At 30.2% G+C, this 13,880-nt stretch overlaps 1 protein-coding gene across 1 annotated transcript in view; it reads right to left on the bottom strand.

Annotated features, from left to right (window-relative positions):
* The window catches only part of LOC110452369 (titin-like), a 69,541-nt gene that overhangs the window by 42,646 nt on the left and 13,015 nt on the right, over window positions 1–13,880 (bottom strand). Inside the window, exons 5-30 of the mRNA XM_021500846.1 lie at window positions 13,666–13,680; window positions 13,452–13,481; window positions 12,729–12,779; window positions 11,963–11,998; window positions 11,529–11,576; window positions 11,355–11,396; window positions 11,146–11,181; window positions 9,841–9,876; window positions 9,511–9,522; window positions 8,840–8,881; window positions 8,149–8,178; window positions 7,793–7,804; window positions 6,867–6,914; window positions 6,069–6,080; window positions 5,668–5,679; window positions 5,246–5,257; window positions 4,413–4,424; window positions 4,023–4,034; window positions 3,565–3,576; window positions 3,113–3,142; window positions 2,075–2,104; window positions 1,726–1,737; window positions 1,431–1,448; window positions 1,039–1,050; window positions 768–785; window positions 402–437 (exon numbers count right to left, since the gene is read on the bottom strand). Coding sequence (XP_021356521.1) covers window positions 402–437; window positions 768–785; window positions 1,039–1,050; window positions 1,431–1,448; window positions 1,726–1,737; window positions 2,075–2,104; window positions 3,113–3,142; window positions 3,565–3,576; window positions 4,023–4,034; window positions 4,413–4,424; window positions 5,246–5,257; window positions 5,668–5,679; window positions 6,069–6,080; window positions 6,867–6,914; window positions 7,793–7,804; window positions 8,149–8,178; window positions 8,840–8,881; window positions 9,511–9,522; window positions 9,841–9,876; window positions 11,146–11,181; window positions 11,355–11,396; window positions 11,529–11,576; window positions 11,963–11,998; window positions 12,729–12,779; window positions 13,452–13,481; window positions 13,666–13,680 — 666 coding nt within the window. The remainder of the gene's footprint in view (window positions 1–401; window positions 438–767; window positions 786–1,038; window positions 1,051–1,430; window positions 1,449–1,725; window positions 1,738–2,074; window positions 2,105–3,112; window positions 3,143–3,564; window positions 3,577–4,022; window positions 4,035–4,412; window positions 4,425–5,245; window positions 5,258–5,667; window positions 5,680–6,068; window positions 6,081–6,866; window positions 6,915–7,792; window positions 7,805–8,148; window positions 8,179–8,839; window positions 8,882–9,510; window positions 9,523–9,840; window positions 9,877–11,145; window positions 11,182–11,354; window positions 11,397–11,528; window positions 11,577–11,962; window positions 11,999–12,728; window positions 12,780–13,451; window positions 13,482–13,665; window positions 13,681–13,880) is intronic.

Genomic DNA, 13,880 nt, shown 5'->3' with positions numbered 1-13,880 from the left:
TGAACTTACTTGTTTTATAATTGTTGTAAAATAGATAAAGTCTATATTTATCAACAGTAAACGTTCTAGTTAATTTCTGCTCAATACCATTGGTTAAGTTACTTTTGCGTGATCGTATTAGTTTTGTTCAAAAAGCTTTGTATTATGATTAATAGTGATACAGTTATAATTAAGTATTCATATAAAACATAGGTAATCACGTTGCGTACGTTACAACCTGATTGTATCGCCAATGAAATCAAACACGTGTTTGTGAAATTAGGACTACATGAATGTTAGCAATTTAACATACACATTTAAAGGTACAGATTTTCTTTGTCACTTAATGGCGTCATTGATACACCTGGCGAAATATGTAAAACTGATCTAGCATAATAATAGATATGTGATTATATACTCACAGTGTTTAGGCATGGGTGATGGGATAGGGACGGTTTCTTGAAGAAAGAAAATCACAAAATCAATCCTCGTTAAAAATAATGTACATACATGTACTCTAATTAAGAAATGGAAAACATAAACAATCATAGACATATATCAAATTCCTCAGTTTTTATAATGTCGTTTTTCTAACGTGCATATTGTACTTAGTTATCAGGAAATAACGTTGAAGATAAAACTTTCGGGTGGTATAGTGCATACAGAACACACATATCGAATCGAATAGTTCATTTAACGATGACAGACCGTATGAGTAAATAGTCGCTTATTTACCTCTATTTGATTTTAAAGTTTACCATATTGAAGACTGATTCAAAAATACTTACTGTGAATGGTTTTATATTCTGAAAAAAAGTCAAACAGAACAGTTTTTAAAGTGAAAACATAATAATATAAGGAAAAAAATGTATTATAGTATTATAGATATTCCAGAATAGAAGTATATAAACGTGCTTTTATTTGAACAGTGACGACACTATTTATACTATAAAACATTACAATCCGAGTTACTTTAACAATTACTTTTCAAATATGTTGCAGGATTGAGCGAACAAAAGACTGTTTGGGACAATGATAAATTTTAAAATATATTCTTACCTGTTTTGATCTCTGTAAAATAAAAAATAAACCAAAAACGTAATTAGATTAAGTATGTTATATATATTGCACACACCAATGATTTATTATACGTCTATCGTAAATAGTTTAAATATGGCTCTCAGTAATAAATAAACCATTTTAACATAGCTTGAATTGGTCAACTTGAAATAGAAATTTGTTAATAAGAATCATGTATATATATATATATATATATATATATATATATATATTAGATAATAGATAAATAAATAAGTCCTTGCGAAGGAAAATATAGAATAAAAACAAATTTTTCAGATCGTCCGCTAGGCCTTTCTGCCTTCTAGGGCTTATATATATATATTATACATCTCAAATGTGTAAGAAATTAAAACGACGTAAACAATACTTACTGGTAATTGGCTTAGCGACTGAAATAAAACAAAATTAAAAATAATATGTAGTTAGATAAAACACTAAAACAAAATCATATTTTATTGCTTTTACAGCTATATAGACAACAAACATAAGTCCTTATTCAGATATTTCGACAAAAATAGATGTTTGGATTTATCATTTTCCACGTTTAGAATTAAACAAGCATGCGCACCAAGTCAAAATGGAAGTAGAGTTGCATCGAATAATATCTTTATTTTATTTTTATTTTTATTATAGATGTGTAAGATTAAAAGGAATAACTGCTTTTACCAGTGTGGACGACTGAAAGAAAGAAAAAAAATGATATTAGAAAAATGTGTACACTGTTAAAATATCAGTAATGTATATTTTGAACGTTAAAAAAACTTAGAATTATTGAATTATCGAAGCGCTAACTTGCAAAGTAATTACATGTACAAACAAAAATAAGATAAACGACATAACCTCGGAATCCTTTTTACATGAGATTTATAAAACGTTTCTCACAACTTTTTTTATTTTATTTTAGTGAATCTGTAGTTAGATGTGTGACCATCTCAAAACAAATGACACAAGCTTGCTGTATCTTATCAATATATGAAAAAAAATAAGTAAATAGGTAACATTCTTATAAACCTACTGTGTTTTGGAACAATCTGTGTCTTTACATCTGCAAAATAATAAACAAAAAACAGGTGAAAATAGGATGTATTTACTATTTGAAATGATACGAAGTTTAAACGTATATATTACGAGAGCGGACCTCCAAGTAAAATATTAAAGTTCTGTATTATTTAAGCTTGAACAAAATAGATTCATGTATGGCCTTACTTCGTACAACCCGTTTCCTTAAGCAATCTACACATGTTAATCTTCAAATATTTCAGTAATTTTAGTTGATTGGATTAATGTAATGTCTTGAAGTGAAATACAGTTTCGCTTATTTTGTGTTTAAGACACCAGCTTAAAAACGTTAACTAGCAAAGATATGGACACGCTTAGAAATATCTACACCATTTATAGATATTTATTACATACTTAATAATAAATACGTTTTTTTTTGTATATGCGATACGACACAATTGCTCTAACCCATATCAGCCCTCGCAGTATCACACCCCAAAACCCGTATCAGCCCCCGCCGTATCACACCCCAAAACTCGTATCAGCCCGCAAAAACCCGTATCACACCCTTTCTTGGAAAAAAAATCGTTTTTCAATAGTTCAAAAGAAAAATAGATCATAAGGTAGTAACTTTTATTAGTAAGTATGTAATAAGACAATATATTTATTTGTGTTTTAAAAAAAAGTCAATTGTCTAAAATTACACAACAAAAATACTTCTCTTTCTGATTCATGTAAAGACTAATTTAATGATGTTTTTTTCTCAGAAATAAGGACTTTAAGAAGGTGAAAAGTATGTAATAAACAGAATAAACCATGCCTTTTTCCATATCACACCCAGTATCATCCCTCGACCATGCAATATCAGCCCTCGGGCCCTCGGGCCCTCGGGCTGATATTGCAGTATCGGGTTGATACTGGGTGTGATATGGAAAAAGACATGAATTATTCTCTCTCTATATATTGTTTTAAACAAAGATATTTCTATTCACAAGATAAGTGAAAAAATATGATTGTGTTTACAGGAATCAACTTATAAAACATAATTACTTACGCACACGGTCGATGTACTTAGGATCGGCAACTGTAAAGATAAGATAACGATTTTTTTTATTATAGTTGTTTTAAAATCAATGGGAAATTCTCCCCAACCTCACCATTATACTTCAATGATATAACAGATGCATTGACAATTGTTAACACGCTAACTTCAAGGACTAGGAACCATCAACTACATACAAATTGACTGCATTTCAAGTTGATGCGACTTGAACGACGTGTCTATGAGATGTTAGTTCATACAAAAATCATATTTTAATAAATTATATTATCTTATTGTAGTAGAAAAATCGTATCTTTCTCATGTACAAGTTTTAAAGATACTCAACAAGTGTCGTCATTTGTATTATCTTAACAATAAATTATTAATAACATTATTATTAGATTATGTATTACGTAGTTGTTTAATATAGCATGCATCACGTATATTTGAAAGAACACACTCACCCTTCACTGGAACTGTTGGAGGAAAAATAAAGAAATCAATAAAATATTTCAATATGAACATATAATATGCATTGTTGTTTGTAGACCTGTCATCAGTCATTTTATACTGATAACCAGGTATGAAAAATTCAAATTAATGCTGACAAATTGTGATATAAAATCTTCATATCGTAATATCAGTTAATACATCGCGTATATATGTATATTAGTGTAAACAATTACAGTATATTGTAGTTCAATATTACTATTATATACAAAGGCTTATATATTGCATGAAATGCGACAATGATGTTGAAGTAATGTTCACTATGCGATGGAATTGGGATATAACATTGCCCTAAGGTGTTCGGCATATTAATAGAAAATAATTGTTTGATTTCAAATATCGATGTACAAATTTCCGTCATGTAAAGTTAAATTATGGAGTAATATGAAAATGATCAGTTTTGTTGACTTACCCGGGGAAGGAGCTGTTCATAAAATAAAGAAGAGATATAAGAATATGGGGACATCATCATTTAAATAAACAATCATTGTGATATTTTTGAAGAATTGCAATGATTACAAAGTGTGTGTTTTTCTTAGTTGTTAACATATTTGAGAGTAATTAATTAAGTTTTATGTATTGAAACTAAAGTTCTCTCTCTAAAACATTTATGCATTAGGATAACGTGTGCGATAATGATAATGCTTTCTACATCACATCCGTGCATTGTATAAATCTACAACTCACTATTGTTATATTACTTGTTTGTTTAAAGTTTGTTTTCGTATGGTAATGCTAGTAATGAAATAACTGCACACGCTTTAAAATAGTATGTCTCGTGGATGATCAAAAGTATACTTACAATTTCTAATAACTACAAAGGGAGAAACAGAAACGAATATAAGTTATAATATGACATTTGTATATAATCATACCAAGCAAAGTTATACTATTATTTTTCAATATAAAACGACATTAATTAAATATGAAATTGACATATACTGGGAAACTATATCAAAAATGTAATTTGATTCTACGAAATGTAAAGTTTAAGATACAATGCAATGTTACTTCTTGTAGTATTATATATTTTGACGTCAAACAGAAAAATAAATAACATTATTTAATTAAAATGACAACTTTATAACGTGTTCCATTTACCGGAACCTTCCGGATGTGCTGATACGTAAGAAGCTTATAAACTTAATAAAAGGAGACGCTTCATCGAATCAAAGCGTTTCGTTCGAAATATCCAATTCATGATTACAAAATTGATCTTAAATGGTTCACAGTTAAAATGTTTCACTCAAATTGTAGCTGTAAACTATTTATGTTTAACAAGTAAATAGTATTATGCAGTCTTATATAGTCTTACTTGCACAAAGAAACGTCACAGTGTACAACAATGTATTACCCGGCATTGTTTCACAGAATTTCACTACGGAGTACATAAGGTTAATTCAGGGAAAAAAATACTTCTTTCAATCGATTTTTCCCTATGAAATGATTACATTTACATGTGCAGGTACGTGATTAAGAATGCGCTGGTCCTTTAAGAACAGATTCAGGTTAGCAAATCTTAAATGTTCCGCTTAATGTAATGTAGTTCTGGTCTTCAGAGCTTCCATAGGTCTTTTCTCTTCACTCTCTTTTTTTCATATATCATATACATAAAAGATAGATAACTCTACTTACTGTGCTTTGGTACTGTAGAAGAATAAACAAAAACAAAATTAATTATTAGCAGGCATAGGTCACACGAAAGATATTTGCATACAAATATATTTAAAGAAAATCCTGATTTCGTGATTTGAAAGGAAAATTGATAAAGTATAAAATTATTGACTTTGACTTTTTAAATTAACCTTTTTTATCCTGAAATTGAACAAATGTTAACCGTAGGTTTATTTCAGCGCTTACCGCGCTTTTAGTATAGAGCATTACCATTGTGATTATCACCAACAGCATATATTGAGGGTGCATTAAAATCAGCACATTTACAAAATCGTTCAAATTTATCACATCAAAAGATGATTGTTCTTAAAACAATTGACTTAGTTAATTTTTAGACATGGTTGATGCCGTTCTGCGAGAATGATTCGTGTAGTAGTACTTACCTTTGACATAATCTGTAACAAACGCAACATGAACATTATGTATTATTAAAAGTAGAAATATGATTTGATATGTACATTTGATCGAGTATAGCAATGTAATAACCTATGTATGGTTATACAAAAAAAAATGACACCTTTTTTTGCATCACGTGATAGATTTGATAATATTAATAAGTTCATCAAAGTTCCATTTTTAATTAAATACATGAACTGACATTGATTCAATTTATTCTTTATAAATAAGTTTTTTTCCTGAAATTATTAATTAATACTTTTAATTGCGTAAATTTGAGCTTGGACGAATCATACAAATCATGTGTTAATTTACGTATCACTAGAATGTTAATGACGTCCCGAATATTATTTATTGAAAAAAGTCTTCAGCGTAATAATATACTCACTGTCGACACGATCTGTGAACAAAACAGAAATGAGAATGAAATCAACATTCGTTTTTTTGTAAAATATCAAAACAACAATACGCAGATGGACCAATATAATAGCCATTAATATTTATTCATTTATATATCGTTTTAAACTGATCTCAAAACACATTCATTATGAATTAATACTATATGCAAGAAAACTTTCGCCCAGTAAATTTCGCAATTTGCCGATAGCATTCATGTTCGCCAAGTGTTGATTTGGCGCCTCAAGTGTAATAACGAAATATTACATATTGTGTACTTATATTCTCTATTATGATAAATTCTTCCTCATTGAAGAGGGCAAACATGACTAACGTTAAACTGTAGCGAAATGTTCTATCGTGATGTGATATCGACGATACCCGTATTTTCATGTTCACGATGTGAATGTCATGCCGATTTACTCATCTATGAATGGTCTTAGAATGTGAACACGAACCACTTGTCTTGTTAATTTTTCTGTGTATGGTGGTTATTTCTATATTGTTACAAAGAATACAAATTCACCACCACTTACGTTTTGGTAGATTACTTGTATGATTTACATTTTTGACAATTTCATTGCAATGTCTCACTGTTATGTCATATAAGATAATATCCAGCTCGTGATGACCTGTTATGATCCTAGTTATAAACTTATCTGCTTAACCCTGAACGTTATTTTCGAACATTGACTCAATTTGTTTGTCCCCTTGAGTATAAACAACATAAATTATCATACACATTTTTAAAATTAATAACACAATTAATATGCAAGTACTTCATACTTACATGGAGATGGAACGTGTTTATGCACAACCTTTGTCCGAACATGATGGACTGAAATGAGTAGATGCACATGCTGTTTATGACACAATGAAATATAATATATTTAATATGATTTCCAAAATAATATTTGATATACATCCATATATATATAAACAGATGCTTTTCTTATCTCTGTTTTCAAAAGCTTGAATACATATGTAACTCTAGAAGTACTGTCTAGATTGCATTGATATGAACTTGAGAAAGGAGATAGTGAAAAATAGTCTTAAACGTCATCACGCTGGACCAAATTGGCTGTTCTATTCATATCGTACTTCAGGGTTTGAAACAGACACGTATTCGTTCAGTGCTCATTGACTTAGTCAGTTATTGAAATATATCCTTATGGGCCTTTTTATGAACGTTAGGATTAAATGTACAACTAACTCAGTTACGATTGTGATACTAAAATCACAGACGAAATAGATTTAACCATGATTCATTTCTGGGCGAAACATTTCAAATTATAGTAAGACAGCCCCTATCTAAAACTGCTTTCTTGTTTGAACCGTCTTCAATCAAATTAAAATATGTACCAGACTAAAGTCAATTTCGCATTACAGTTGTTTTCAAAAGGTGTATTTTTTCATGTCAAATTTTCTTACAATTACCTCGAAATGAAAAACTAACAATGAATATCGGATCAAAAATAGGTTTTACTATTTTGAATATGGAAATATTTGTCAAAGATATTATTTTCAAAATGCTGTATTGAGAAATCGTCAGATATTAAACTGCCAAAATAAGGAACCCAGAAATGAATATGATATATGTTGCTTAAAGGTAAAAAAACAATGTCAAAATTCGGACTGTAACCAATTTCCTTCAAAGTATAACGAAGACGTATTTTAAACTTTTCCCCTCTTAAATTATCGTTCCTTTTTACTCACCGTGCTTGGTTTCTGGAATAAAAAGAAAAATCATAACCAAGATGTTCCATAATAATATTGGCTTCGGAAATATATAAAACATAGCATTTACAACACTGTTATAACATTTCTCCATACAAAGCTTCTTGATCTTTTCCAAAAAAACCCATTTATGACTTTAAATATTTTTAACTTTGTGTACACATTTAATAAATAGCGTAATGGCAGATTGACATAACAACAAATATCTATCAGACATTTTAGGGCCTGGAAAACCCACGTTAAAATGTTAAGACACTATTCTGCAAGACTTAAAATGTAACGATTTTTCACAAATATGTTCAATAAGCAATTTGAATAGCTCAATGTATACGTACGGATTTTTGGAATTGCAACAGGTTCGGGAACTGAAATATATGAAAATGCAAAATAAATAAAAACAAAGGAATTTGATGAAACAAATAATTTAAATAACAATGGTAAAATATCCTAACATATACAACTTGACAATGAACATATCAATTTAAAAACCTCTTGATATTTTACAGTCTGTGAATCAGATTCTTTAAAATAACGTTCAGTTTAAATTTATAACCATTATTTAGGAATTAGTATCAACGAGAAATGATAAACGACCAAGACACCCCTATACCTATTATAATGACAACTGAAAGTCGAACCCGACCCCACTGGCACATGGTTATTTCATTGGTCAATCTGTTAATCATGAAGTTAAGTAACACTACTTTCAACGTCATATTTTGCGACATCATAATTAAGATAATCATCTTTTTTCTAAATACAACATAAACGTAATTTGAGGAAAAACAACCCAAACTCGAGACAGTTGGTTTTCACGCTTATCATTTCTTGATTATTAATTTCTAAATTGCAAATGACACGCGGTAAAACTTGAATTTACTCTTGTAAGACAGACTCTATAGCCAACTATAACACTATATCTCGCACCCTTTGCGATCCGGCATTACGTCACCACAGGTCTTATTTCGTCATCAGCTATGATTTTGTTTATGTACATGCATATAGAATTATATAGATAAAACTTACCTTTACGCACGACAGTGTTTGTTATGTACTTAGGCACTTTAACTGGGAACAAAAGATAACAAATAATGATTATAATAATAATTCGAGTTCTTATATACCGCTTTATCATACAATAGTTCGTAGGTCATCTCAGAGCTGTTCACACATTATTTTCCGTTTTTATAGGGCATTTAAGTCATATCCTTAACAAGATGAAGGTCAATAACAGCATGTATAAGAAACAGAGGTGGGTACCCTTGTATTTGCCTGCATTGGTACAGGGATTCATATTTTTCAAGGAATTAAACATGAATTCAACAAATTTCAACTTGAGCAGATAAATACGAAAACAAAATCAGTCACACAATAACAACACATGCATGGCCATGCAAATCAATGCCATTTAACAATTAACGACATTACATTCAATCAAACAAAGAATAATTATATGCTGTGTATCATGGAACATATTCGTGAAGGTAATTTATGCTTTTTGCAAAATACGATTATTTTTATCGGTACTGTTTCTTAATGTCTACCGTAGACTAAAGTAATGGTCCCTACCATTTAAATTAATTTCATACTATTTTGATTGGAACATTATATATTCAAGTATCGCTGGTTACATTTCGTTTGCATTATTTTGAATTCCTTTTCATTAGATTTATCATTTCTTGTGTTAAATTACTTACTTTTATGAACAACTGCAATACAACACAAAGGAAAATACATTAATAAGTTTGTAATTGGCAGATACAAGTAATATATTACTTATATATATAGTTTAATTATGACACAAATGGTAGTTATTGTGAATGCTAATTGATAGCAATATCTTTAAATAATATAATGAGGTTTTACGTAAGAGAGACCAGATCATTGAAGACTTTCTAGGTAACTAGGTTATCTAGATATGAGGCCAACATTATCATTTGTGGACGAGAAAATTATCAATGATAAAAAAATATTATTGAGAAATTGGGAAATGTTATGTATGTATATACTTGGATGAAGCTACTCACCGTGATTTGTTCTTTCCTTGATGAAGGGAACAATTTCTGAATGAAAAAATAGACAACATGCAAGCAATTTGTAATTAAAGAAAATGAAGCAACAAATATAAGAAATTAATAGCCAGCACACCAAAACATGACGTAGCGGAAACACAACGGCTCATAAATTTAACGGGACCAATGATATTTACAAAATCAACAACATTTAGTTATGAAGTTATGAGACAGCCATGCCATAATGTTCATATTATACAACTATATTGTCCATAAAGAATAATGACATCTGAGTGGAATATATATCTAAATTAGGTGTCGTAACATTATATTGCCAGTGACACATTTTGGTCAGTAAATATTAAAAAAAAACAAAAAACAAAAAACATGGGGGGTTTGGGGGTCTATAAACTACAATACACAGCAAGTACAACAACGCCAACCTGAAGAATACAATGAATAACCGATAAAAAGACAAACTTTAAAAATTTGCCCATGAACAGAAAAGGTAAGATATCCGGAATATCCACAAAGGTATAGATACTACATCAAGTGATCCAACACGATAACCATTTAGCTATTTCCTGCACGACATGTCGCACCCATCGAAAATGGATCATACACTCTAGTGCGAACCCCCGAAAACCTTTCTTTGGGAGAAAGCCGTTTACGTGAAATTATTCGTTTTGAAATAGTAGACATATTTGGCATGCTATCAAATGAAAATTACGTTTCAAGATTTTAAATTGATTTTTATCCCCCTTTTGACTAAAATTATCACAAGGAAATGAAATAAAAACCGTTGTTCGACCTTAAACTCGATGAGACTAGGGCAAGATATAATCAATGAAATGAATAGCAAGGAGACATCCGTTATGAAATACAAGTAATATCACGTTTTCGAATACGGAAAAGGGAAAGTGACAACAAATTAAAAAGACACCTCAATTAACATAATGAAAAACGTTATTGTCAAATCACATGAACAAAGAATTAGCATTTACCGAAGATATCATAATCTTATTGTACATATTCCGTCTTTGCGTATTGCCGAGTTATCTTCCCTAGGGAGCATGTATTGATTGTTACGTCATTGGTTTGTGTGAGAAAATTACGTCGTTTTCTCAAGAATTGATGATGACGTTACTCTCACAAACAAGTGACGTTACAATCAATACCTGCTCTCAAGAAAAGATAACTCTGCAATACGCAAAGACGGTATATGCAACCAGAATATTTATAGCAGAATCGAACGATTATTATATTAATACTTGTATATAAATGATTCAATAAAACATATCGTTGCAAGGGATTGTTTACCTTTATGCTTGAAGATCATTGGCGCTGCAACTTTTTCTGTAATTAAAAATTTAAAAAAATGTTCATTATTAGTACTTGCGACACAAATAATACCATTTCTTCGTCATTAAGGACTCGACCATCTGTGATGCAATACATTAGATCAAACGATGCATTTCCGCCATTATCTATATGTTTTCTTACAATTGAAATGACAAATGTTTACTTACTAACAGTTTGCACAGGTACCTGCTGGAGAATCTTTTGAACCCCTGTAAAAGAAAAAGAAAAAGGTTATATTATGATACTCCGATGTTACCTTTCTCCAAAACTACTCCACAAAGAGATAGAAATGTTTTGCAATAACTACATTAATAGATAAATAATACCATAATTCTACTTACTGGTTTGTGGGACGAGAACAGGCTGTTTTTGTGTTACAATTTTCACCCCTGAAAAAATCAAACAACACATTACAAATTATCTTCCAATTAAAAAGTTGTTCAAATGCAGAACTTGTGAGACAATGTACCCATGTAAAACATGCTGACGTAGCTGATACGTCATCCTATTTAAACGTATATGATAGCATTCTCATTATAAAACAATCTGTGTGAATGCATATCAGGAAATGTTCAGTGTTCAGTGAGTTAATACGCAAGAATATCTACTTTAACAGTTAATTACATATAAAGTACCAACCTGTTTGAATAATGAAAAAAACGTATAACGCCGGTTAACGAAAATAAAGACTAAATTGGATGAACAATATCACTTCAATAAAAATGAACACTGTGTTCAATGGTTGTGATGTATAAAATAAATACGTTAAACTTACGTTCATTGGTCACGACCTGTGTCTGATGGACAGGGACTACAAAAGAAGAATGTAGTTAGTATACGTGTTGAACAATAGCTTTTACTTTCTCTTTGTTGTATTTTGTTCTTTCATTGAACACGTTTGAACAACGTTCCCATTAATTTTGTTTTTTATACGATAGCTGTTTTTCTTAAATAATATACATAAGCCATAAAACTGATATATTTTCAGATTATCTTGTTTAAAACCCTGCAAAAGTATTTTGATTTGCTTATTTGTGAACACAAAGTTAAAATACATACATATCTACATCATTAACAGATAACCACATTTTTCGCCTTAATTACATGATAGACAGCAATGTTTTAATTATACATTACACATAGTTAACTGGTTATAATAATTGCTTTTCAAATCAATACAAACACTTAAAAATGACAAATACTGTTTTACACATTACATCTCCAGCACACACGCAATCACATAATAAGCTATTAGCCAGGTGGCATAGGACCAGTAGTAAGCGCCTGATAAGGCAGCCCCTGCGAATTCCTCAAAATTGCATTGATTAATGTACATGCTAGTTGTTTTGATTGTATAAATTATATATCTATGTACTCTAAAGCGCTTCAGAGTGGCTTATTCTAGCTAGATAGGGCGCAATAGTAAATATTGTATATTATTATTATCATCATTTTTATTATACTGGACTGTAAAATAGCAAAACGGTGAATTATACACTTCGCAAATAACCGTTCGATGTGGAATGTTTTACATAACTTACCCGCTTCCTGGTGGAGTATACCAACTTGTTCACGATGAACTTTCGGTACAGCTTAAAAATAAGACAAAACATATTATAATTTTCTACTTTTTTCGTTTGTTAGGTGTATATATTCGTTTTGATTCATGAGAAAGCAGAGCAAATGGAACGACTGATTAAATCAGTTGGTCAAAATAACACAAATATAATACGAAGTGTGACCGAAGTGAAGAAAGGGTTCGTAACTAAAATACTGTGTTTTTCAGACATACGTTCAACACGAATAGCAATTGTGTCTAAATAAAAATCACTGTTTTGGTTCAACATCTCAAATAGATTTATTTTGACATCTATAAATGTAAATCTTTGACAATGTACTCTGGATGTACCATTATCAGCCATGATGATATTGTAAACAAAATGTTTTGAGTTTACTCCATGGCACTTGGTAAGTATACACCATATTGATAATTTATGTGATGACGGCCCTATATCTTTATCAGAGTGCATTATTCGGAGACATTTGTGGTTGATTTGCTCGTCAGCATTATTTTTCTATCACATTAATCATTATAATAATTGAAATACAGTGCAGAAAATGTGATATTAATATTAAATATACACCTAATTCCTATTTGTATTCGGAAATGGAGCTTTAAATTATAATCTCCCGTAAATGTTATTTCCTTAGTAAAATATAGCACAGGGTATATGTGGCATAAATGTATCAAAATGTGTACTTACTTATAACCTTGGTATTCGAATGTCCCCTTGCTGAAAACATATGACGTAAATATAAATAGTGTACATGTATGTTATTGTATAATTAAATATCAAATGAAAAAAACCCAATCAATTCAGTATCGATAGGCAGCAACTGTTATACAGAATCCATGATCAGTTCAGATCAGTTTCTTTATTTGCATTAACGAGGAAAAAAATAATATGTCATATTTACCTGGAATGATCGGGTCTGCAAAAAATAAGCAGTTTAAAATTATGTTTTAGATTATAGGTAAAAAAGTACAATTTGCACATGTCTGTGTTAGACAAACACAAATCCAATGTACAAACGGCAATACCTTAGATTAAATGCATTTAAACTATGTCGAAAATACGAGCATTTCTCATCAAAATCATCCCAATACAAGTCAGTTTAAGGTTATATGCCAC

The sequence above is a fragment of the Mizuhopecten yessoensis genome, unplaced genomic scaffold (genome assembly GCF_002113885.1).
Source record: "Mizuhopecten yessoensis strain PY_sf001 unplaced genomic scaffold, ASM211388v2 scaffold6647, whole genome shotgun sequence".
In the NCBI taxonomy this organism is placed as follows: Eukaryota; Metazoa; Mollusca; class Bivalvia; order Pectinida; family Pectinidae; genus Mizuhopecten; species Mizuhopecten yessoensis.
Note: the sequence above shows the minus strand (reverse complement) of the source record. Positions and strands in the feature narration are given on the sequence as shown.